The following is a 26,315-nucleotide window of genomic DNA, read 5'->3' as shown; positions in this document are numbered from 1 at the left end:
GCTCGCCTGGCGTGCGTGCGGCCCGGGTTCGATCCTGAGCACCACATACAAACAAAGATGTTGTGTCCGCCGATAAAATAAAAAAATAAATAAATATTAAAATTCTCTCTCTCTCCTCTCTCTCTCTCCCTCTCTCACTCTCTCTTTAAAAAAAAAAAAAAAAGATTAAATAAGACTATTAGAGTAGATCCCTAAGATTGATATTAGCTCCTTAAGGGAAAGTATTGTGTCTTACTCTTATTTACACATCTTCTAATTCTCAGCATAATGCCTGGCATATTATAGATGCACAATACACCTTGGTTTTTAATGAAGGGATTAACCAACAGAAACTTCTATGGTAATATTACTATAGTTTCCTTTTCTATGTAGGCAGGCAAACAGCCTAAAAATAAAACACTAAAAACAATTTGGAGAGTCCTATCTGTGGAATTGTTGGCTCAATAAAATTCTTAAGTTTAGGGGACCCACAGATGTATAGAAAGTCTGATCTTTAGTGTTAGTTTAACAAGAAAAAAAAGATAGTGGCTCCTCAAAAATAAGTACTAATTTTAGAACTCCATGCATTCATTCTCAATGGTTAGGAGCTTGGACTCTCAAGTCAGAATACCAGGTTTTCAATCTCACTGCCATCACACAGTAGCTATGTGACCTCAGGCAAGTTGTTTAACTTTTCTGTTGCTTAGTTCCATTAGCAGAGAAAGGTAGAAATTAACAATACAAAGATGGTGGAAAGAGATGGACAGCATTACCCTAGGTACATATATGACTGCACAAATGGTGTGTCTCTACACCACATTCAACCAGAGAATTTAAATGTTGTGCTCCATTTGTGTACAGTGAATTGAAATGCATTCTGCTGTCATGTAAACTAAGTAGAAAAAAATAAAAATAATAATACAAAAAGAAATTAACAATACAGTCCCTCAAAGAGATGATGTGAAAATCAATGGCAATATATTTTAAATAATACCTGGCACTTTGTGTTTTAAAGTAATAGCATAGCAATTTTAACAGTGTTATACTTACCTTAAACCCCTATTGAAAAATCCCACATTCCAGACAAAATTAGCTTCTTTATGTATCTTCCACAGTACCTGGAACAAGGTGGGGAAAAATACTAGATGTTCAACAAATAATATAAATTTACATTTGAGCTATATAAATTGAATGCACAAGAAAATGAAGGCATGTTAAAAATGTAGATGCAATTAATTTAAATAAAAGTGTTCTGGGCATATGTGCATATCTTCAGTTATTTCCTTATAATTAATTGCTAGATGTTTTATGACTTGATCTTTCTGAAGGCCTTTTCAAAGCATGGGATTTGTTGTAATGCACACTATACTCCTCAGAACTGTTGGCCTCCTGACAAGCTGGCTGTTTGGTTAGTCTGAGTGATAAGGATGCTGCAGCAAAAAGTGGGTTACATGACAGCACAGCTTTGCTGCTGAAGCTGGAAGACAATAATCTCAGCAAACAGAGCACAGGCGGGCTGGGCCAGCAGGGACTTTGTGAAGGCTCATTTAGACACTCGCAGGTCAACGGGTACCACGAAGTAAGTGCCCTAATGTCAGGGTTGTGATCCTAGAGAACCTGGGTGAGCGGCTTGTTGGTACAGCGAAATGATTCATTCTCCCCACCCCAGGCACGTATTGGTGGCAATATCCACTCAGACCCCTTGGTGCGAGCTGGAGTGGTGAGCGGTCGCAGCCCCCCACATTGCCCCTCCCAAGCCGCCTCCTGCGGGTTGGCGCTGACCTTGCGGCGGGCGGCAGGCGGCGGGCGGCGGGGCTGGCGCAGTCCGGGTGCCGCAGTGCCGGCCGCTCGAGGGGGCGCCGGCTGGCACCCGGGCCCACAGCGCTTGAGAACCGCAGTCGCACTCCACCGCCGCCACCGCGTGGGATGAGCCGCGAGGCCGCGCTCAGGCGCAGGAGGGCGGGGCGGGGCGCGCGCCCACCGGCCGGCGAGGGCCTCGCACGGGCGCACGCGCCGCAGCCGCGCGGGGCCGGTGGGTGTGCTCAGGGCGCGCGCGTCGCCGCCTCAGCTTGCCGCGCCGCCCGCGCCGCCCGCTCCCGGCGCTTGGCCCGGCACTTCAGCGCCCGAGCTGCGGTGGGCAGCCCAGGACCAGCGGTGTAGAGTCAGCCAGCCCCGGACCCGAGTACCGCACCCGGATGGTCCCGGTAAGCGGGGGCGGGGGTGGCGGGGGCCGGGCTGTCACTCGAAGGGGCGGGTCTGCGGGCCCGGACTGTCTGTCCTCTTGGACTCTCGAGGTGCTAGTGTGGGAGCGCCCCCAAGGGGGTCCCTCTGTAAAAGGATTAACCCCGAGTGACCGCTGCCTCCCCCCCCCCCCCGTGGGAGACTCCTTGTGTGGAAGGAGACGCCCAGAGCACTGTGCACTTACTGCCGTGGGGTGCCCTAGTGTGGAGGCCACCAGCCCCAGGGCAGAGGGCACTGTCCCTAGGGAGACCTGAGTAATTTGGGGTGTGAGCACCAGGGTGGTCTCTGGAGTTAACTCCATGGAAGATCTTGTAGGAACATAAGGGAGCCCCCAGGAGCCTGTGCGGTCATGGTAGATCCCAGAGAAAAGCCTCTGAAGAAGGACCTTAGACTGTGCCCTAGAGCTGCCCAGAGAAGGAACCTCTGACTGAGGAGAGGGGGATCCTGCCATGGGATCTTTGAGTGACTTCCCATTACTCCAAGGACTTTGGCCTTGACCTCCTGAAGGGGGCTCCATCTCACTTATCCCCCACCCCCAACATGGTTCAGAGGTGGGGACTCTGGGGCTGTTGGTGGTTGTTCATTTCCTGCTCCTACCTTCCTCTATTAGAATTTTTCGGTGATAAACCCAATTGGCTCCAAGCTGGACTTTAGTGGAGGCAGAAGCTACTATAAGAGCACAGGGGTCAAGGGAGAGGAGGACCAGCCAAGCCTCTGAAGCAAAGATAGATCTGAGCCTTTGAGCCCGATCATCCAGAAGCAATATAATTGGGTGAAATAACTGAGTTTGGCACATCCTAAAAGGAAAGTTCTTTGAAGGAAGAAATAAAGGATGCAAAGGATTTTTGAGTACCAGTGTGGCAGGCACTATGCTGGTATATTTAAACATCTCATATAATCCTTCCAACAGCATCATGAAATTATCCCCTCTGAAACCTTAGATACTCAAGACTGATAGAGGTTTAGCAATTTGCCAAGATCACAAAGCTTGGAATCATGAGATCTGTTCTTCAAATTTTGTTTGAAAAAAAAAATACCAGGGAAAAGCAGAAGAAAGAATGAATGTTTGTTAATAAGTTACATTAAGGTGCCAAGCATAGGTCTTTGCAATACTATATGCTCAATAAATATGATGATTAAACAAGTGTGACGACAGTTTAACTGGAGATGAGACTGCCACAGGAATGGATTTCCACTGAATCCCCAGATTTCAGTGTGGGGCTTCCTTCATTGGCAGCCCCACTATAATGATACTGGAGGTGGCTCTGGACATGGTTGGGTCTAGGAAAGGCCTCTGGTATGATCTTTGACAGAACTTATTCAGGGAAACTAGAGAAACAATTCAGAGGATGGAGTGTCCTGAGGCCATCTTCTCTGCCAAAGAACTCTTCAGGAAGAGGAAGGAAAGACATGATTACGTTTAAGAAAGAGTGTTGCCTACTATTGTTTAGGCCTTCTCAGTCTGCATACCAGTGGACATTCATCCTTAAATACCACTCAGGATACTTTTGTACAACTGTGCCTCTGCATGAGGAAGAGGAGGAGGGCAGGAAATTGAGAGCTAAGGAAGGCTTATTGGGAATCTGTTGTCTAGGGAGCAAAGTGTCTCTATCTAACATTGATACTCCCTTGTCTTGCTCCCCTCAACATTTTCCTTCCAGGCGAATTCCAAGGATTTAATTTTGGGCCCCAGGATAGACTCTGGGCCAAGCAATGAAATTTACCATAGAACCATTCTGGAAATTTTTTCCTGTTACCCTTCTTCTCTTACACGGATCCAAACCTAGAGACATCCTCCTTTAATAAAACTGGCTTCCTCAGTCTCTTGGGATTACATATTGAGATACCCAGTTAGTAAGAGACAGAACAACCTACTTCACCTAATGAAAGTTGTTGTTTTTTTAATTTTATGGCTGCCTGAAGGATGGGTGTGGTACTTATTGCACAGCTCAATGGAGTAAACTCTGACAGAGGTTTATATTGGTTCTCATGTCCCCATTATAAAGTTGTTCATAATCCTCTCATTTCAAACGCCTCTCATCATCTTAACAGACCAAAATAAACAAAGGTATATACTATTTGTAAAGAAAATCAGAAGCATCAAGTCTGTAAACAATATCTTTGCTCTAATTCAGAGTTTTTTCCTTGCAGTGTTATTCCTAAATTGCTTTTTATTGAGGGCTCTTGGTATTGTGCCCCTCATGACCCTGGAGAAAAATTGCTTGGTTGATCTAAGTGCTCCCCAAATCTTGGACCTTGAATACCATCTCCTGATGTCTAGCATTGGATAAACATTAAGATTTCAAAATATCTAAGAATAGTTCCTAACTCCCCTTTAATCACAGTATGAGTCTGCAAATTAAATCATCTTAGAATGTATGTGAAGGAATTACCAGGTGGCCTTAATCTTCTCAAAAAATGCTCTCTCCAAAGAAAAACACAAAGAGAGAGAATGGCTCACCCAGTTTCATTGGAGTATGTACAAAATGTGTCTGGATTTTACTGGATTTCTCAGTCTTTGGTCTTCCACATATTTTCTGATCACATTTTTATGTTTTTTCTTTTTCCAATAGTTGCCATATTTTTAACAGTGCTTCCTTTTCCTTGAACACGAATAGTAAAACCAAATAGTAAGGTCTATTTCCCTCGATCTTTGCATTTTTTCCCGTTCCTAAATGGATCATATTTATGCAAATAGTTTCCTATCTCTTTAGCTATAAAATCTATTATCTTTCAGTCCCACATGCTTCTCTCCAGCAATGTTGTTTGGTTTCTGCTATCTTCATTTCCCAAATTGATTTATGAATTTCTTTGGGGTTTTTTGGGGAAACGGGTATTTGTTGCAGTTTTGGAGATTGAATTTAGGGGCTATCACTGAGCTACATCTCCAGCCCTTTTTATTTTATTTTGTAACAGGGTCTTGCTAAGTTGCAGAGGCAGGGCCTGAATTTTCGACCCTCATGCCTCACCTTCCTGAGTTGCTGGAATTACAGACCTGCACTATCACACCTGGCTGACTTGTTCATTTCTGATGGGAATATATCATTGTCTACTCTGCCCTCAATCTTGGTTTTGGGGTTTTTTAATATTTTGTAGTTGTAGATGGACACAATACCTTTATCTTATTTATTTTTATGTGGTGCTGAAGATCAAACCCAGTGCCTCACACGTGCCAGGCAAACACTCTACCACTGAGCCACACCCCAGGCCCCACCCCTCAATCTTAATGACCAAGTTCTGACAGGAATTGCTTATCAGCTTTGGACCAAGAAACCTAGATTATCAGTGTTCAGATGGAAACATGATTGCTATTTCCATTATAGTATCTCTCTCCATTCTCCTCCACTCCAGTTCCAACAATCCCCTCAGAGACCCACATACATACTAAGTGCTACTTACTTGCCAGCACTATACTGTATAAATATGAGAGTTCTTGCCCTTGAGAAGTTCCCACCGAATCAGTCTGCATTTCTCTAATCATTTACTATAAATAACAGGGACAGTAAGGGAGAAATACAGCTTTACAGAGTATTTACTATAATGAATGTTGAGTATGCCTTTTCCCAGGCATCAACTCAACTGCTACTGTATGCCACCGTAAGCAACCACATTCTAGACCCCTGCCAAAATTACTCTTGTCCATAACTTTGAGTGAACTGGTCATCCTCTTGCCTTATAGCAAATGTGGAAGATATGGAACAACTCTGTATTTCGATAGCATGCTATAGTTTGTGAAGTGTGTATATATGAGTATATGTCATCTCTGTTTGGCTTTAAGAAATGTTTCCTCTTTGGGGGGTTTTCTCACTAAAACAGCATTAAGAGCATTAAGTAACTGGCTTTTTTGGGGGGAGGGGGAGGTTGGTTGTTTTTGAAGTTTATGAATCTCCCATAGAGAAAACTCCAGTGATTCACTGCAGTTACCACCTACCAGCTTGTAGGTTCTGAAGAGTTTCCTCTTGGGTCCTAAGGCTAAGCAGTGTATTCATTGGTTAGCCCTGGGACTTTTCAGGGTATACCTTTTCCTAGTCTTAGGAAATCCAATTCTTTTCTGCCTGAAATTCAAATGAATATTCCCTTCTAAACAAATATTTTAAGAATACTACCTCAATCCAGTTCTTTAAGCTGATGCTAACTCATATGGGAAAACAGGTTTCCTTGTCTATTTCTATCCAGCACCCAGGCTGGCTTCAGTATCATCTAAGTCATGATGGAGTCCCCATATAGCTCCATGCCTTGGCATGTGTTTTTACCTCTTCCTGGAATGCTTTCTTTCCCCCCTTATCCACTAGGGTAACTCCCACTCACATTCAAAATTTAGCTCAAGCAACACCTTTTTTTTTAATCCTATACTTATGCCCCCTACACATGCACATACTTCATTCTCACAGACTGAGTGAGGTTCCATTTGTTCATTCTACCAACAGTTATTAGCACTTGATCTGTGCCTGACACATAGTAGGCTGCATTCAGCAAGCATTTGTAGATTCAACAAACAAGTTAATGGTGATAATCAAAGTATAACAACTGCATTATATGGAACTGAATCTGTGCTTTGGGGACCTACAGCAGAAACAGGGAGTGCCTCTCCATCTTGCTGAAAAGCTCTGCTTGCTCACACCAGCCAATCACTGATGGTGTGATGTTCCTTAACTGTTGCTTTGCTTCTGTGGGAAGTCAGCACTGTAGCTTTTAATGAAGACTCACTCAGCCCAGTCCCCCAGAGGCTGAAGATCATTCCATAATTTTGTTCTCATGTATATTAGAGCTCTGTGAGCTTTCAGTAAATATTAAGTAGCAGCAGGACCTCCCTCATGCCTCCTAGTCTTGAGCTGAGGCCAGGAAGACAGTTTTATGCAATCTTTAGCCCATCTGCTCCTTGGAAACCCCAGAAAAAACTGTGCAGTTTAGGGTGACTCTGTCTTCCTGCATAAGCAGAGGTAAATGGAAGGAAATGAGGAGATAATATTTCAACCCCTTCAGGGTCTACAGATATGAAATCTAAAAATAGTGTATATAGCCTACTACCAGATGCCAGAATGACTGAGTAGAACAGGCACGAAGAGCACCGTAGGAGGCACTGGATTCCTAAAGGAACAGCCAGTCAGTGGAGAACAACTGGACCATCTGGGGCTTGGATTTTCTCAAAAGATCAGCAAAGGGTAAGGGACTTTTTTTTTTTTGATGGTTTTTGTTTAAAGTCTTGGGCTTGATGCTGATGTGCACAGTAAACTCAGGTTCTGTGCTAAGCATTCTGCATTTTTTATAAACCCCGGTTCTGCTGGTTTTCCATACCTTTGTGGCTATTCTATGTTAAGTACATGGTTTCCCCTAGGCTCTTAGTCCCTCAGACACTCGCATACTTCAAGGAGCCAGTTGTTGACCACTCTGAAGTTTTTCACCTGAACATGCAGATACCACTCATGCTAAATTTCTCCTGCTCAAAATTGGGACAGGGCTGGGGATGTGGCTCAAGCGGTAGTGCACTGGCCTGGCATGCGCGGGGCGCTGGGTTCGATCCTCAGCACCACATAAAAATAAAATAAAGATGTTGTGTCCACCAAAAACTAAAAAATAAATATTAAAAAATTCTCTCTCTCTCTCTCTCTCTCTCTCTCTCTCTCTCTCTCTCTCTCTCTCTCTCAAAAATTGGGACAGAGGAGATGGATTTTCAAGCTTCCTGCTTGTGCCTTTAAGGCAGGTACTCTCCTATGGGTCAGGTACTGTCCACAGGACATAGCATAAATTCATGGAACTGTTGACTTTGGTAATATGAGTCTTTCTTGTCTTATCCTGTGGTTGTGGAAATTGGCTAAATCCAAAAATTTCATAGCTCTCCTTTGTAGTAAAAGAAACCACCTGTAGTTGCTGTATGGTACCTGTTCTCATCCCTTCAAGTCCTGACTCATCATTCAGGCTCCGCCTCTGGGAAAGCAGAGTGAATGTAAAGAGATGAACTGACTTCACAGTTTCTAGAATTGAGTTCCAGAGATTTGGTCTGACCAGTTATCTGGCCAACTTTGATGAAGAGAAAGGTACTGACACCATGATCTCAAATAAACTTCTTATGTTGCCCAGTCATCTCTGAAACATTCATTCAAAAATAGTTATAGAATAGATGCTCTGTGGAAGGCAGAGGGAACCATTCAAACTTTTCTCCCTCTTGATTAATCATTCTCTTTGGCTGTTTCCACACCTCCCACCTCCCCAGAGATTCTTTGTCTTGTTCCTACCTAGAGAAGTCCTCATAAGCTCAAGAAATCCCTTTTAATTGCATTTGAGCCTTTTGAACAGTTGCCATTCCCATATCAAGAATCAGATTAAAACAAGTAAATATACTTTACATTTAGCATGCTGAATGAGGCAACTCTTGCCTATTAGGAGGGTTGCTCCTCAGATCTCCACAGCTAAGAAGCTTTATAGAGAGTTCCTGGGAAAAGAGGTTCCCTAGCTGCCTTTGCCTTTCTGATTTCTCCACCAGCTCCTGCTGTGGAGCAATCCCTCCTCCTTACTCCCACAACTTTACCCTTATAAATAATACCATTGCATTATAAGTAGGTACTCTGCAGAAAATGGGTGTGTCTTGCACACACACACACACATCCCAGGCTGCCCACATATGCCTTACTGCCTGACAAACACATCTAGACAGCCTTTTCTTACTGAAAGAAAGACTCTGGTGGTTGCTGTTTTCATTTATTCTAGTTCGTGTAGTCAGATGGCCCTGTTCTACCTTCTTGTCCCACTGTTATTTTCTAGCACCTGCTCCTATTCCTCAAGATTTTTCCCAAAAACATCCCTATACCATAAATTTTAGATAGTCACATCATTCTTAGGACAACATCTTTTTATCCTTGTTAAAGAAGCTGAAAATCTCAGTTCCATCCACCAGCCAAAAAAGTAGTCATTATGAACAATTTATAGGATCCTGGCAACTTGATTTCCTTTTCACTTGCTCTTCTTCCTAGGATTTCTTCAGCACAGGAGAGTCCAGGATTTTCTCACCAGGCATTTGTTTTTACTCATCACTAATCAGTACCACTTGTTTGTCTAGAAATTAGAGCTGATTGTGTTAATTTATCAAACACCCCAGGTGCACATTTTGGCGATTTCAGCACACTCACTTTTAATCAAGGGGTCTTTTATATATAGTTTCAATCCTCTCCATTAAACAGTAAGGGATTTAGCTCACTCTAAAGTCTTAATTCTGTTGCATCCTCACGGTTTACCATTAGTTCAAAATGATGAGAAAACAAAAAAACTTACTTGGAGTCTTGTTTGGATTTTTATGATTTCCTTTTCATGGTCTGCTCTACATGTTCTACCCCTACAGGCATAATGTAGTCTAGAAAATTGAGCCATTTCAAGTAAAAGAAATAGTAGTGATCAAAAAGTCTGCAGTCAAGCTAAAGAGTGGTTTGTTTTGTTTTGTTTTGTTTTTATATTTGTTTAGTTGTTTTGCTGGTAGATGTCAGGTTCAATCTTCATGGGAATTTTATTAAGTATAAACTCCCCAAACCATTGCACTGGCATTATCATCAATTAGGTTAGCTTGGTAGCAGTCTTGGTATCCTTAAAGACAATAATGGTATCCTTACAATGACAGTGGGTTAAAACAGCACTACAGTGTATTGGGAAGTGTCTGTGGTTAGTTTGCTGATACACTATTAATGAGTCTGTTCACTTAGAAAGTAACCCTCTTAATTGGCTGGCCTTTGTTTGATAACTCTCATTATATCATCTTTAAAAAAAAAAAGAACCAAATGCATGCAATTGCTTTTCCTCTAATGAATTAGTCATGAAAAAGTTAATTTAGTCTATTTATTCCAGATCCCCAGATAAGTATTTTCTAAACTTTTTTCTCAACCCATGCCTTCTTTTTTTCTTTTCTTTTCTTTTTTGAGACAGGGTCTTGCTAAGTTGCTAGGCTGGCCTTGAATTTGAAATTTTTGTGCCTCAGCCTCCCGAGTCCAACCGTGCCTTTTTTCTGATAAATATAAGTTGTATAGCTATTCCCTAAAACTTCTGATATAACTTCTGAGAGGAGGCTGCTCCCAATTATTTAAAGAGCTAGTACCGTCTGCATATCCCCAAAACTTAGAGGATGCTATGAAGTTCTGCTTTTCTGTAGTCTTTTACACAAAAAAGTGATGACTTTTAATATCTGTTTTGCAAATACAAATACATATTATAATTGATCTGCTGTTTCAACCCACTTCCATATTCCTCCTGTGGTTTCTGATATAGATCCCTGCAACCTGCCCCAGAATATAGACAATTCACCATTTGAGAATCATTGCTCTAGTCTTTGTATTTAAAAATTAAAATCAATTTTCACTTTTTTATAGTTTGAATGTATCACAGTTTATTCAGTAATTTCCCTAGTGAGATTTTAAAATGCCCCAATAAATATTATTTTACATAGGCCCACAGGTCAAAGGACCAACCTCTTGTATATAGTAGGTTTTTCTCTCCCTCCCTTTTCTTTCCCTCCCTTCTTTATTTCCTTCCTTTCTTTTAACACAAATGTTATCTTACAGTTCTGGGAGGTCAATAGTCCAGCACAGTCCCACTGGGATAAAATCAAGGTATCATCAAAGCTGCATTTCTTTCCAAAGGCTCTAGGGGTGAGTCTGTTTACTTGCCTTTTCCAGCTTCTAGAATCCATCTGCATTTCTTCTCTCATGGCCCCTTCCTCTTTCTTTGAAGCCAGCAATGGCCAATCAAGTCTTTCTCATGTCTTATCATAGAGAGCAAGTTTTCTTTAGTCAAAGCTATATTAGTAGCTATTCCTCTCCTCTAGACCCTCCAACCACAAAGACTCTTAAGACAAACTTGAGTAAACTGTTAATTTTGCACGAGTCGTGTCCAGGGCAGAGCTTTCTTAATACTCTTGTCTTTATAGGTGGCCATTTTTAAATTTAAAAAAATGTGTAATTCTTTAATAAAAATTTTTAAATGATCCTAAATCTAGGTTTTTCAATTTGCAAATTCAAATCTATTAGTAGTACATGAAATCAGCCACCCAAACCCAACCCATTCCTTCTTTCTAATAAACATAGGTCTATGACTATTCCCTAAAACTTCTTATATAACTTCTGAGAGGAGGCTGCCCCTGTCTGTTGGAGAGCTAGTATATTCTGTACATCCCCCCAAACCAAGAGGATACTGTCAAGCTCTGCTGTTTTGTAGTCTGTGTTACAGAAAGTCATTATCAGGAGAATAAATTAAATAGGACAGACAATATCAGGGAGCATCACATATAGTAAAAGTATGATTGTTCTACAAAACTTTGGGTTCAGTTTTAGTTCTATAAACATGTGCATATATAGATCACCACATAAAATATATTTCTTTCTCTGAGTCATGGTCAGAGATTTGAAAAACATACCACTTAAGGTTTCTGAAGAAAACCTAGTGGTTCTGGAAAATGTAATTGCTCATAATGAAAATATGAAATGAAAGGTTGAGTATCAGTTTTGCATTCTCCCCTTCAGATGCCTTCACTGCAAGTTGGGACTTGCCTTCCTGCCTAGCCATAGAGCACAGCCATTGCCCATGAGGCAAGTGGGCAGTGTCTGAGGACTGTAGGCATAGCCTCTTCAAGAACCCCCAGTTCAAAGCCTCAGCAAAAACCTTAATATATACTCTCCTTTCCACTCCCACCCCACCTGGCTGTATACCCTCATTAGGTCAGTTGGCCTTGTAAATATGGAAAAAACATGAGCATTCTAAATGCTTAAGAATATATGCTTCAAACACTGTCTTTATCAGGCAGAGACCCAAAGCCCTAAGCAATAAAGCAGCATGTTCTGGGTCACATTACAGTATATCCAAACAATTATAAGACTTATGCCAATCCTAGTATTTTATACATACATACATACACACACACACACACACGTGTGTGTGTGTGTGTGTGTGTGTGTGTGTGTGTGTGTATGACTAATGTGCAATGTAGGAAAATTAGAAAATACAGAATAACAAAAAGATTAAAAATGTACATGGAGTCTTTAAAAACTTAGACCATAAACTGGGTGTGGCGACACATGCCTGTAATCCCAGTGGCTCAGGAGGCTGAGGCAGGAGGATCTTTAGTTCAAAGCCAGCCTCAGCAACTTAGCAAGACCCCATCTCTAAACAAAATATAAAAAGAGCTGGGGATGTGGCTCCGTGGTTAAGCACCTTGGGTTCAATCCTCAGTATCAAAAAAAAAAAAACGATAGATAGATCATAGCATTTTTATAACTTGCTTTATTCATTACGAATACATATTTTTAAAATCTTTCCACATCAATAATTATACTTCTACCTCTGTTTGTCATGTTGTTTAAGACTTCCCTTGTACCATAAATTAAGCATTTCTTTAATGTCCAATGTTGTTTTCAATTGAAAGAAAAAGGATTTCTTCTTTTATCATTTTTTTATAGTTGTAGATATACAGCATGCCTTTATTTGTTTAGTTTCTTTATGTGGATGCTAAGGATCAAACCAGTACTTCACACATGCTAGGCAAGAGCTCTACCACTGAGCTACAGTCCCAGCCCCGAAAAAAAGGATTTCTTAATCACAATTTATTAATTGTTCACTGAAGCATGATTTCCTAAATTTGCTCAATAAATCTTTACCACTACTCTGACTACTCTGTAAGAGAATGTCTTATTCAAAGTAAATATTCTTCAGCTATATTTTTCAATTTTACACATTTACAAACGGGGGAGATAGGTCTTTCCTTTTTTATCAGTCAGTTTATAAATTCATGGGTTTCCTTGGTAACAATAGATGGCAGGGTAGAAATCTGCATCACTGATGCATATAAGCAGTGTTTCGGGGAAAAATATGTGGCTGTCATCAGATATAATATATATTAAGGTTTTATTTTTAAAATCAAGACTTCTCCACAATGAATTAATTGGGAACTATTTTATCAAGCATCTATTCTATTCAGACACCTTGCTAGGCAGTAGAGCTAGATACTCTGCAAGATAATGCAGTATAATAGAGGAAGCTGACATTGATCAGATAATCATCCTGTTAAATATGTAATGATGAAGTGCCCTACAGCCAAAGAGTATGGCACTGTGAGCACTGCTGGACTGGAGTCAGCAGTGACTTTCCCAGGGAAGTTATACTTGAGCTGAGCTGGACAGATAAATAGGCACTAATGGGACAGGGTATTCAAAGGTTCTCCAAAACAGAGGGAGCATGGCAAATAAAGGGTAGTATGATTGGAACATAGAGAAAAAAAGAAGGGAGGGGCTGGGGTTGTGACTCAGTGGTAGAGAGCTTACCTAGCATATGTGAGGCACTAGATTTTATCCTCAGCACCTCATAAAAATAAATAAATAAAATAAAGGCATTGTGTCCATCTACAGCTAAAAAAATAAATAAAAATAAATTACTAAAAGAAGAGAGGTCAAACTGCACAGAGCCTCACGGGCCATGGTAAAGGGGTAGATTTAGGGGACCTTTCCTAAAAGCTGTAGAAAGCCATTGAAAAAATTTAATCAGGAATAAGATGGCACCTGTATGTCCCAGGGATAGCCTTATTTCAACCTGCACAGAATCCAACTTACTATTTCCTACTTTCTGTAACTGATACTACCACTCTTCTCACTACTCAATTTAAGCTACATTCTCTTCCTTTATCCTTCATCTAGTCAGTTATCTAATCAGTGATTTATTCCTAACTTTCCTTAATTCTGTTTCCATGGTAATAAATATACTTGGTATCCTACTGTCATAATTTCAGTTTAAGCCCTCTACCTCTTGTCTGGACAATAGCCTTCTAATTGCTTCCTCCTCTCCTACCTATTGTTATCTTTTTCCCCAAACAAGCAAGTGAACTTCTTACTCATCCCTTAAGGTCCACTGTGACCCCTAGTACTATGAGCTTACCCTCTTTTAGATATTCCCAGTGTTATTTGACTTCTTTGAATTTTGGTATTAAATAGATCAAGTGGTAAAATGCTGTTCTCCTTTTTCTGTTTCCTATGATGAGCAGTTCGTGCCTTGTCCTAATACTACTTAATAAGCCTCCATTATAATGGATTGAGGGCAAAGCTAAAATGGACTCTGCTCCACTTAGAACAAGTATTCTCCAGCTGAATTCCACTAAGGTTCCTTAGACTAGGAGGTGGCAGACCAGCTTTTCAATGTGCCATATCATGTCCTTACTTTCCAATGCTATACACCGTCCTACAGAGAAGGTCAGAAATAACATTTCTTTTTTAAAGGATTTGGACCTTTCTTGCACAGTTCAGAAAAAAGCTGGGCACAGTGGTGCACACCTGTAATCCCAGCAACTCAAGAAGCTGAGGCAGGAGGTTTGCAAGTTCAAAGCCAGCTCAACAATTTAGCGAGGCCCTAAGCAACTTAGTGAGACTGTCACTAAATAAAAAATTAAAAGGTCTAGGGATGTGGCTCAGGGGTTAGGCACCCCTGGGTTCAATTCCTGGTATGGAGAGAAAAAAAAACAGTTCAGAAAAAAAGCTGAAAATGTAGGAATGACATTAATGAAGTCTTAGAAGAGTGGAAAATATTGTAGAGCCTATAATAGACCAAATTATGAGATAAACAAAGAGATCGACAAAAAGACAGCTACAAATTAGAAGGGCAGAGGAGCATTTTTGATCTTTACCACATGCATAGGGATGGCAGAGTTTCCTGACTACCTGATTCAGGAGTCTTCTAACAATAGGAGTTCATTCACTGGTTAATACATAGTGGGCATTTCATGAGGACTATCCCTGGATGGATTGTGTACCACACTTATTGGAGGCAGTTTTCTTCAGTCTTAATGCCTGAAATATGTTATGCAAGTATGCTTTGAGCCTTGAGTCTTCTTGTGGAATAGGGGAGAAACCTGAGTTCTGAAGTCTCCAGTCATCTCAAAGTATAGAGGACTGGGTCTCCTGGACAAATTTGCTTTAGCATATGAAGGAAGATGGAGATATTATTTCATATATTAGAGTGCTTTCCACTTTACTAAGCACTGTTAACCTATTTTATTACATTATCCTTATGACAGCCGCAAAAAAGGGGCAGTAAGAAGTAAAACATCCTCTGACTCCCTTTTTTTTAATCATTTTTTTTCTTGGTACCAGGAATTGAACCCAGGGGTATTCAGTCACTGAGTCACATACCCAGCCCTTTTTTAAAAAATATTGTTTAGTTGTTGATAGACTTTATTTTATTCACTTATTTATATGTGGTGCCGAGAATTGAACCCAGTGCCTCATACGTGCTAGGCAAGCATTCTACCACTGAGCTACAACTCCAGACCCCAGCCCTTTTTATATTTTATTTGAGACAGGGTGTCTAAGTTGTTTAGGGCCTTCCTAATTTTCTGAGACTAGCCTCGAACTTTCAATCCTCCTGTCTAAACCTCCTGAGTTGCTGAGATTCCAGGCATGTGCCACCACACCTGGCTCCTCTGACTCCTTAACACATACTCTCTCCATTCTTCAATGCTGCTGAGTCTATAAAGGGAACACCATTTAATAACAGTCAGTGCTTCAATAATAGTTGAAACAGATTGGCCTAACATGTTCAGCCATTGACTGAGTCTGTTCCCTCTGCTTTTTGTCCACAGAACCATGGGGGTGTTGATGTCCAAGCGACAGACAGTAGAACAGGTACAGAAAGTGAGCCTGGCTGTGTCTGCCTTCAAGGATGGGCTGCGGGACAGGCCTTCCCTCCGACGCACGGGTGAGCTACCAGGGTCTCGTCGTGGCACTGTAGAGGGCTCTGTACAGGAGGTGCTGGAAGATAAAGAAGCAGAGGCAGGCACCCCAGTGGTCCAGGAAGAGAGCAGTGTCAACCGTGCAGCCTGGGAACGGCTACGAGACGGACGTGGAGTGGAGCCTGAGGAGTTTGACAGGACCAGTCGATTCACACCCCCTGCCTTCATCCGCCCCACTCGGAAGCTGGATGATGACAAGCCTCCAGATATCTGCTTGGAGCCCAGAGAGCCTGTGAGTGTTTAGTTAGAGCAGAGTTATTCAGTCTTAGTCTTTCTGATGACCAAGGAGCAGGACAAAGAGATATGAGTTATGAGTGTGGTTAAGATAAGACTCAAAAACAGAAAGATGGAGCTGAGTTCAGAACAATCTTTTTAAATTTTTTCCATAAGAATAAAATTATTAGTTTAGTACTAATCCCTATAGGAAGCATTTAGAAATTTGGGAGGAGGGAGTTAGGGTATATCACAATGACTGGGAGTTCCTACTGGTGTTTGGTGCCAAAATCAGGATACTAAATGTCCTGCAGTGCCTTGGACAATCACTCATAATGGATTGTTCTCTCCAAAGAGGCTAATAGCATTCCTGTTCAAAAACATAGTCACAAAGGTCTGAGCATCTAGAAGAGTCTCCTGGTTCTTGTCTATCAGGAAGACAGCTCTGTCACCTTACAGGGGCTTCAGTTGGAATTGATCCTCTAGACTGCTTCAGAGACTCAGCCCCCATACAGGTAGCTCTATGCTTAATGGCCATAGGATCTTGCTGCCTGAACTTTCACATTCCTATTCATTCCTACCATCTTTTCCCAGATTGTCAACAATGAGATGTGTGATATCTGTGAGGTCTGGACAGCTGAGAGCCTCTTCCCGTGCCGGGTCTGCACCAGGGTTTTCCATGATGGCTGCCTGCGCCGTATGGGCTACATCCAAGGAGACAGTGCAGCAGAAGTGACTGAGATGGCCCACACAGAAACAGGCTGGAGCTGCCACTACTGTGTGAGCCTGAACTGCAAGGACAGTGAGCTGTTGTATAGAAGAGGACTTGGCACTTTCTTTGAAAACCCAATCTTATAATGCGTGTTTCTAGGCAGTGACCTGAAGGGTTTTCTAATAGTACATACAAGCAGGAGTCCTAGAGCTAGGATGGGTTTTCAGTATTTTCAACATTTGGGGTTAGGGTGTTCTTTGTTGTGGGAGCTCATGCACTACAGGATGTTTAACAGCATCTCTGGCTTCTATTTCACTAGATGCCAGTAGCACATGCCCCTCATTGTGACAACCAAAAATGTGTCCTGGAGGAAGCAAAATCACCCCTTTTTGAGAACCATGGAGCTGGGGGTGGACTGATAGAACGAGACTAATTACTCAAAGTAATATTGCCTAAAGCAATGCTTCCTCTAATAGTTTGTAGTTGTCATTTATTGTACTCACCTGAACATCAACCTGAGATCCTAAGCAACTTGCTTCCAAAAGGAATAGATTCCATCACAGTAAAACTCCTTAGTCCTATGATCCTTACTTGACCAACTACCTGGCTCTTAGAAGCATTTGTTCTTCATCTCTGAAGTGGTGGTTATGTGAATTAAATAACAAAGCTCTATTGATTCAGAACTTTGCAAATTATAACAAATGTCTTCCAACTTTCAATGGACAGAATCTGAGGTTTCCATTAAAAGCCATATTCATGTCCATTTCTTACCACACCTGAATGGAGTTCAACTCTTATACATTGCGCTGCATATATCTTCATTATTCTCTTATTTCAGAGTAAGAAGCATTGGATGATTACCCTCTTCTTCCTGCTGCCTAGAAGAAAACAGAGATCTGCCACTCTCTCTTTCTCTATGGCTTGTCTATAAAATGGATTATGAAACAGTTATGTCCAGCTACTTAAACACCTTCCCCATTAGAGTATGCCACAGCAGACCCAGCTCTACGAATAACCTTCCCTAGTACCATTTTCCACCCCTTGAGATCCCATTCTTTTTGCCCAGAAACTCTGCTTTGCAGTGTGCTGCTGGCATGGGACTGAGTTGAAGGTGTCTCCTGCCTCCTACCAGGAATGCCCTGCTCCCTTCCTAATTTTCTGTCACAGTCCTACCAACATTATCACCACTCTCCACCAGGCTTTCTACAAAGGCCTCTTCCAAGTTCATCCCTTCTTTTCTTATCTCTAAGCCAGGCTTCTTAAAAGAACTTCATCATCTCCTTGTGGCTCCTGAGTCACCCTCAATCTTGACTTCTTCATCCATCATCCTGCTGAATTGCCTCTTCCTAAGATTACCAGTGATCTCTTCATTGTCAAGTCTCATAACCTTTTCTCAGGCATCTTATTTGATCTTTTTGAAGTATTTAGTGCTTATTTCCTTCACTTTCTTAGGGTTTGAGTATGGTTTGTGGGAATTATTATTAGCTATGGAAACTAGAAAAGATAGAAACTCAATAAAATCCCCCCACAATTGTATTACCATTGTTAAGATGACCTCCTACATTGTATGGCTCTCTTTGCCTAGTTTCCAGTACCATCTTCTCTACTGATTCTCCTGCAGCCTTTTTCTCAGACAATTCTTTCTCAATATCTTTAGTTTTTTGTCTCAGTCTTAAATGCTAGTGTGTCTCACAGTCCTATTGCTAACACTCTCCTTTTCTCACTATACTCTTTCTTTCTCTTTGGGTGACTTCATCCTATTGAAACACTAACAACTCCCATATCTGTGTGTCCAGACTTAAATTTCCTGTTGCTTGAACTTATCCATCTTGATGTCTCACAAGTACTTCATGCTCAACATGCCCTCAAATGAACTCATCTTTCTACCCAAACTTGCCCTTCCTCCATTCCTTATCTCATCCCCCAATTTAGTCCTCGCTCATTTTTTCCATCATATATCTAGTAAGACACCAAGCTCTGTTGACTCTACCTCTAATATCTCTCACATGCCTCCCCCTTCTCTTTTCTCATGTATGAGTTTAACCACTCAATCATTTCTTACCTATACTATTGCAATAGCCACCTAACTGCTTTGCATGCCTCCAGACTTCGCCCATCTAATTCATTTTCTCACAGCAATCAGAGATTTGAACATGGCACTCTCCTTTGGTGCCTCCCCTATTTCCTTTTCCTTTTAGAACAAAGACCTAACTTGGGAGGCTCAATCAAGGGCGTTTCAGATGCTTTATAGTCAAACTACCTCTTTTCCTTGTACCCCACCCCCTCACACATATACTCTCTGACTATCTCACAGTGTTGCATACATACTGTGGTGGTGCCTAGCATATATGAGGTGCTCAATAAGTGTTTATTGAAAAACTGGTTTCTTTATGAAATCCACGAATGAATATTAATGAAATAACTGCTTCTGTTCTTTGCTGGCATTTTAGGGGGAAATTGATCTTCTGTTAAAATCTTAGATAATTTTAAGGACTGGATAGTAATAATAACAAACAAGAGCTGGGCACAGTGGCACATGCCTGTAATTCCAGTGGCTAGAGAGGCTGAGACAGGAGGATTATGAATTCAGAGCCAGCCTTAGCAAAAGCGAAGTGCTAAGCAACCCAGTGAGACCCTATCTCTAAATAAAATACAAAATAGGGCTGGGGATATGGCTCAGTGGTCGAGTGCCCCTGAGTTCAATCCCCGGTATCCCCCCTCCCAAAAAAAAAAATGAAAGAAAAAAAAAGTCAGGTACAGTGGTGCACACCTGTAATCCCAGAGGCTCAGGAGGTGGAGGCAGGAAGATCATGAGTTCAAAGCCAGCCTCAGGAAAAGCAAGGCACTAAGCAACTCAGTGAGGCCCTGTCTCTGCATAAAAAACAAAAAGAGCTGAGGATGTGGTTCAGTGGTTGAGTACCCCTGAGTTTAATCCCTGTTACCAAATAATAATAATAACAAACAAAACATAAATGCTTGTTTGGAATTAAAACTTATGTATGTGTCACTACAAAAAAATTCATTTAGTTTTAGGAATCTTTTGTCATAATGGCATCTCTTTTAAAACCATCCCAGATTCATTTAAAGCAATATAATCCACTAGGATCAGAGCCAGAATTAATTTTTTTGCTAAAATATTCTTTGGGCACAACCTAACACAGAAGTTAGATAAATAAAATGTATAAAGTTGGAGCTGCTCTCTTTGAGGAGCACAGGGATTTATAACTGTGCCCACTCACTAGCCTCCTTATCCCCTGCAGCACCTTTCTAAGGTACTTTCAAGAAACCCTGAGGTTATCTCAGTAAATAATTTGAAAGCTAATATTTTAGTAAAGGGGACTCAGTAAAAGTCAGGACATCTGGATTCTGAAGAAAATTCTGCCCCAGAGTTAGCCAACTCTGAGAAAGTTCTTTCCCCTTCCTGGGACCTCAATCTCTTTGATTTATAATGGGAAGCAGGAATTAGGTAATCTTAGATTGCCTTCCAGTTGAAATACTATTTCTGTTCCTCTTGATCCTTAGCATTTCTTTCTTACTGGCCTATATGGCTACTGATTCAGCTTTTCTTTTTTTCAGGACAATCTCAACTTGCTGCTTACTGAGGAAGAAATGTACAGCCTAACAGAGACCTTTCAGCAGTGTAAAGTCATCCCTGGTAAGGCTGGCCAGTGCTACCAGGAGGAAGAAGGGCCAAATTTCTTCTTCATCCTTTCTAGGATGAGCCATGCATGAATAGAGTGTTCTGGGATTCAGGAGATAGGAGGTAAATGGGTTCTTGCTCCTGAGTTGTTGGCCAGCAGAGGCACCCATCCCAGCATAACCTGAACTAACCTGGCTATGAGAAGCAACGACTTAACAAGACCTGTGGCTGGGGAGCACTAAGGGCATCCTAGAAATAAGTGGAGATGCCCAAGGCTGAGTAAGGGTGGGTATGACCAGCAAGAGGTGCCTCCTATGGCCAGGAATGGTGGTACATACCTGTAATCCCAGCTCTTCAGGAAGCTGAAGAAAGTATTGCAGGTTTGAGGCCAGCCAGAACAACTTAGTGAGACCCTGTCTCAAAATTTTAAAAAAGCTGAGGATGTGGTAGAGCATTTGCCTAGTATGTGTGAGGCCCTGGATTCAATCCCAAATACAGGAAAAAAAAAAAAAAAAAAGCTGCCTCCCACAGATTGCTCCCTGACGCTGGAGGACTTTCTTCGCTACCGCCACCAAGCAGCAAAGCGGGGGGACAGTGACAGGGCACTGAGTGACGAGCAAGAGGAGCAGGCAGCCCGCCAGTTTGCAGCCATGGACCCTGAACATCGAGGCCACATAGAGTGGCCTGACTTCTTGTCCCATGAATCCCTACTACTCCTGCAGCAATTGCGTCCCCAGGTGAGGGGGCAGCTGGGATGAATTTCCATGGGATATTGGGTGACAGAGGTCTGGAAAGCATTCTGAGCAGGTTGGGGGAATACTGGATACTGTCTGAGCAGGAACCAATATCAGGAATGTATTCAGGTTCCATCCAGTGACAGATGATAAGTGCCCAGGCTGGAGAAACTGCCCCAGAAAGATTAGTTTACACTGAGCTCCCCTAAAAATGTTTCTTCTACCAGAAAGGCTCTAGAAACTTCCAAGGGAGATTGTAAAGGTTAGGTAATGGGAGTAGGATTCTCTGTGGCTTGACAGTTTATAAGATATTTTCATCTCCAAGATCTTAATGTGTCTCTTCTTCCCCAGAATTCACTGTTGAGGCTTCTGACAGTCAAGGAGCGGGAACGAGCCCGAGCCACCTTCCTGGCACGGGGCAGCGGGAACACCATCAGTGAGGCAGAGTGCCGCTGGGCCCAGCACTCTTGGTTCTGCAAACGCCTCATAGAGGTTCCTTCTTGTGGTGTGAGGTCTGCTCCTTTCCAGTCTCTGCCCCCATTTAGTCTTCCTTCTCTTTTTTCCAATGCCAGTGGCCCTTGGTGTGAAAGGTACCTTCCTGCTGGTCCTACCAAAAGCCGGGAGAGGATCCTCCTATGCATTAGGCAGAGGATTGTTATTCCTGTTGGCCAGTTCACAGGGTGAACTGTGTTGCCATATGTCAGAAAAGCATGATGAGGCATATCCAGAGCCATGGGTTCACCAGAGTTTGGGAGCAGTCAGGCCTTTCACTATTCTACTCCTAACCACATGTGCTTATGCCTAGCAGTATCAGCCACGTGGGTCCCCTAGCAGACAGCAGCCCCGCCAGCAGCAGTGGCAAAAGTCAGGATAAGCCCCTACTACCTGCAGAGCACGAGTCCAGGTGAGTAGAACCTCCTTACCTAGCTTTCTCTACCCTCCCCTCCCTAATACACATATATAAGTAAGAGAGAGCATCACCCACGGTTACTGAAGAATAGCAAATGCCTCCTCCACAGGCATCAGACCCCAGGAGTACACATTTGACCCCAGTTCTCTAGACCCAGCCAGCCCATCTGCTGATTTGGTAGCGCAGTCAGACAGGGGAGGCATGAGACTTAGCTTCCTGAATTTTGTCTAGCTTAAGCCATGCTCCTATTGCGATCAGGTCTTGTGAGCCTTTGGGTTCTGCATCAAGCCTCATGAGCCTATTCTTTATTTATGTCTACTGCAGATCTGTGGACTGGCCCACCTTCCTGCGAGAGAATGCTGTCTACATCTTGGCTGCTCGCCCTAATAGTGCAGCCATTCACCTGAAACCCCCAGGATAGCATGGCACAGAGAAGTTTCGGTTCAGGAGCACTGGCATCTTCTCCCTTCTTCCCTTTTCCTCTTCCTTCTACCAAATTCTGGCTCTGAGACTCATGGGGATTGGGCACTGCCAGCATCTTAATTTTTCATTAAGCTTTATGGCACTGAAATCACCATTCCTCTCACAACAGAGGCAGTTAGTACATTGCCACAGGGAAAATCCTTGAGAATTGTGGCAGCATCCACTCCTGGACCGTCCCCTGTCCTCACATCATAGACTGAACTTGCCACCATATGCATACAAGTGTGCACATGCACATATAGTCACACACATGGATATCAGTCAAGCTGGTTCTTTTTATTTGAAAAAGGATCAGAGTCCTTTTGTGAAACCCCTGGTGTGGATGAAAGGTGTCTACTCATCTCTTCTATTGTCCAGTTCTGATTTCCAATAGGCAAAACTCTGGCCAAGTGATTATTAACAAGGGAGCATATCAGATTCACATTCCCTCCTGAGGATACTGAGAGGCCCTCTCTGCCCACATTGAAAACCCCTTCTGTGGTGAGCCGATGTTACTAGTAGGTATCTGTTATGTCCCTGAGTATGGTGAAGATGGAAAAAATGGTTCAAAACTACCACTTCAGTTTAACCCATTATTTATTTAGATTCTAACTCTTTGAGACAGATAAGGTAACTGCTTGTGAGATCCTGGCTGTAAAAGAGGGAGACAGCCTCTCCCGGAGACCCAGAATTCTAGGAATCTCACAGCCAGGTCATCCAAATCCAAAAAAGTCTTTATCAGAATGGTAAAAACCCAATGTGAGCCTTCCTGGCCCCCATTTTTCAGATTGTTAGCACATGGCCTAAAACCCAAGGAACCTGAATGGAACAAATATGCTGACAGGAATCACAACCCTCTGTGTTAAATGCCTCACCCAAGTCAGCTACCACAGAGACCAATGAAGACAAGGTCTTCAGGGAAGAGGAAAGGAGAGGGCTCATTCTTTTCCATTGTTCCAGCTCAACCATAGCCCTAGAAAAGTGTGCCTTTGTGTGGAGAACAGAGCCAGCCTCTTTCCCAGCCAAAGAGAGAGCAATGCTACAGTAGTCCTGAGCAGGGTCTTCTTTCAGCCATCCTGACAATGAGGTTAGGGGAAAACTAGGGCCTATGAAGATTTGCATCTCAGCTCTCTCAAGCAGAGAACGTCCCAGTAGAACTTCACAGAAGGAAGAAGTTTCTCCTTTTCCCCATCACTGAGATGTGGCCTCAGTTGCTGCTTCTCCCCACTGCTCTCTACAGTCATTCTCTCCATACTGGGGCCTGGGCATGGGAGGACTCTGAGAGACAAGCAAAACCTACCAAAAGGGCACCAAGTTTGGCCTGCAAGCCTCAGCCCTTCTTCCCAAGTCTCAAGTCAGTGTGTGGTGTGGGTCAGCCTTAGCCTGGGGTCTAGGTTCTAGATTTCTGTTGCCAACTGAATTACTTAGATATAGCCAGATCTGACCACCAAGAGTTATTCTAGAGGGAATTGAGTTTAGTCATGCAGAAGCTCCATGGCACTTGTACTAAATTGGGTGCTTACAGAAGAAGGAATACCACTTTGTGTTGAGGTACTCAGAGGAAAGCAGGAAGCTGCCACCAGGGGCTTGGTAAGAGCCCTGTGTAGTTTCCTTCTGTAGGAATGGCTTGAGCTAGAAGCAGGGTGAAAAACTGCTGGGGATGGATTCTTTAGGACTGAAATGAACAGGAGAATAATGTATATATATGGCCCTGAACATTTTGAAACTCACAGCCCTGTAAATACTCATCAGCCATACTCCCTGGACTGATCAGTCAGAGGGGCCATTATTCAGTCTTATTTTTTAAAAAGGAAAGCAAACACATGACTCCTGGACCCAAGAACTGTATCCAAAGCTGCCAGACTTGGTAATTTTCACTGAGAAGATTAAAGCACGTTAAACACAAGGGCTCTTACTTTCCTGGCAAGTCATCCTCTATACCAGTGGTCCTGGGCTGCTGGATCTCACAGATAAGACATTTTGAGTAGAGACAAGCTCTGGGCTTTGAGAGCTGGACAGTTTTTTTTTTTTCTCCTGACTCCTTATCTGACACAGAGACTAAAAGTCCAACTTCTTGCTTCTTGATCCTTCAGAGATGAAGGTGATTGATGCTCATTGCTCTGGAGCTGCTGCTTCTACCTCTCCATGAGTGAGTGGTGAGAGACTGTGGGCCAGACCAGGCTGCTCTGTCTCAGGGCCTGCATAGCATGCCCCAGAGTTCTTGCAAAATGGGAAAAAGCTGATTTAAAATCACCCCTCTCCCTGTCTGAAGTCAGCAAGCTTCTTGGTGAAGAGCCTGCTACAGAGGGCCTAGGGAATACCGCCCCCAGCAAAGAATAGAGTTTCAAATCCACAACAGTTCTGGGAAGCAGAAAAATCACACAAGGGAGGCTGGTCTCTTCTGTATAAACATCTAGCTTTGTACCAAAGGAAGGGTCCATTGTTCTTCAGTCCAGAGTTGCAGAAGCTCCATCCCAATCCCCCTGTCCAGAATTTCCCTTTGGAGTGTCCTAATCCCTAGAGACCCACTGTAAGGCCCATTCCCTCTTCAAGATTTCCATCACTGTGATTGTCTGAAATTCTGCCAAGTATAAAAAATAGTGTCTGGCTCTAATTAGGGAATGAGAGAATGTTTCAGCCTTTTCTTCTTGGCTGCTGAAAATTGAGACCAGTGCTTTCCCCAAGCACCACCCACCCAGACACCAGCCATGGGAGGCATGAGTTACACATATGCTCCCCTGAAGACCACTTAACCTAAGCCTGTTTTTCACACAGCTGTCCTCTATACTTTTATTCAAATAAAAGGGCATTTGGATGATACTGAGGATCACTGAGGAAGTGACTGTCCAGGTCTGCTGTTTTGCCTTCCCCAGTGGAACATTTGAGCAGTGACCCCTATGGTATCCCAGGGATGGAGCAGTTTCCTCACTCCTAGATATTGATCCAACTCTCAAGTGCTCTTTCTTTGAGGACAACTGCAGCAGAAGCCACGAATACATTGCCTCTTTCTACCCTCAGCCCAAGCAATGGGCTAGCAGAACAGACACCCACCTTTCTGGCCCTGGTGCTCCCTATGGGATGTCACCCCAGCTTTGCTTAAATGGCTGAATCTTAGGGCTCCTCAATTCCTCTCATCAATATGGAAAGCACAGAATCAAACTGCCTGGGAAGAGGGTACCTTCTCTGGGAAGTGAGCTCCAGGGTTGTACCCAGGCCTCTTAGCCCAAAGCACAACTTCAACTATTGCAGGCATCACACCTTTGGAAAGAGTGGTGCCAGGAAGCCCTAACACCAAAAGAGAGGCTCAGAAGAATCTATCTAGCAGGGCCCAGGTCAGGCCATGACCACCCCATAGCCAAGAGTAACCTCTAGGCAAGTCTGAGAACTGACAGCAGGCCATAATATTCCTGCAGGTATGTCTCCTTCAAAGCAGCAGAGTAAAGGCAGATGTACACAGGCATGTGTTGCTTAACAGTGGGAATCCATTCTGAGAACTGTACCATTAGGCCATCTGTTCACAATGCAAATATCATAGCATATATTTACACAAACCAAAATGTCTATGGCATTACTAGGCAATATAGTCTTACGGGACCACATGCAGTCCATTGTTGGTTGAAATGTCATTATGCATCACATGATTGTTCTTCTGAATTTGCCACTAAAAGGCAGGACAATCT

At 42.8% G+C, this 26,315-nt stretch overlaps 1 protein-coding gene across 2 annotated transcripts; it reads left to right on the top strand.

Annotated features, from left to right (window-relative positions):
- The first annotated feature begins 1,048 nt into the window (after positions 1 to 1,048).
- PHF24 (PHD finger protein 24) lies at positions 1,049 to 25,922 on the top strand. Of its 2 annotated transcripts, XM_081262497.1 has the most exons (9): positions 1,049 to 1,107; positions 1,779 to 2,183; positions 15,815 to 16,196; positions 16,772 to 16,957; positions 20,466 to 20,544; positions 21,061 to 21,266; positions 21,615 to 21,775; positions 22,069 to 22,167; positions 22,498 to 25,922. In XM_081262497.1, the coding sequence occupies exons 3-9, from the start codon at positions 15,819 to 15,821 to the stop codon at positions 22,592 to 22,594; spliced, it is 1,206 nt and encodes a 401-aa protein (XP_081118623.1). In that variant the 5' UTR covers positions 1,049 to 1,107; positions 1,779 to 2,183; positions 15,815 to 15,818; the 3' UTR covers positions 22,595 to 25,922. The 2 variants fall into 2 exon arrangements, with proteins under 2 accessions (XP_081118623.1, XP_081118624.1); XM_081262498.1 differs by lacking the exon at positions 1,049 to 1,107 and having other exon boundaries at positions 1,935 to 2,183; positions 22,072 to 22,167.
- Positions 25,923 to 26,315: the final 393 nt, after the last annotated feature.

Source organism: Spermophilus citellus (genome assembly GCF_964194105.1).
Source record: "Spermophilus citellus genome assembly, chromosome: 2".
Lineage (NCBI taxonomy): Eukaryota > Metazoa > Chordata > Mammalia > Rodentia > Sciuridae > Spermophilus > Spermophilus citellus.
This window is presented reverse-complemented; position numbering and strand designations above follow the sequence as displayed.

Coding starts and splice junctions, on each gene's coding strand:
- PHF24 (XM_081262497.1), top strand. CDS start 15,819: ATGGGGGTGTTGATGTCCAAGCGACAGACAGTAGAACAGGTACAGAAA. Junction 16,958..20,465: donor GCTGGAGCTGCCACTACTGT/GTGAGCCTGAAC, acceptor TCTTTTTTTCAG/GACAATCTCAACTTGCTGCT. Junction 20,545..21,060: donor GCAGTGTAAAGTCATCCCTG/GTAAGGCTGGCC, acceptor TGCCTCCCACAG/ATTGCTCCCTGACGCTGGAG.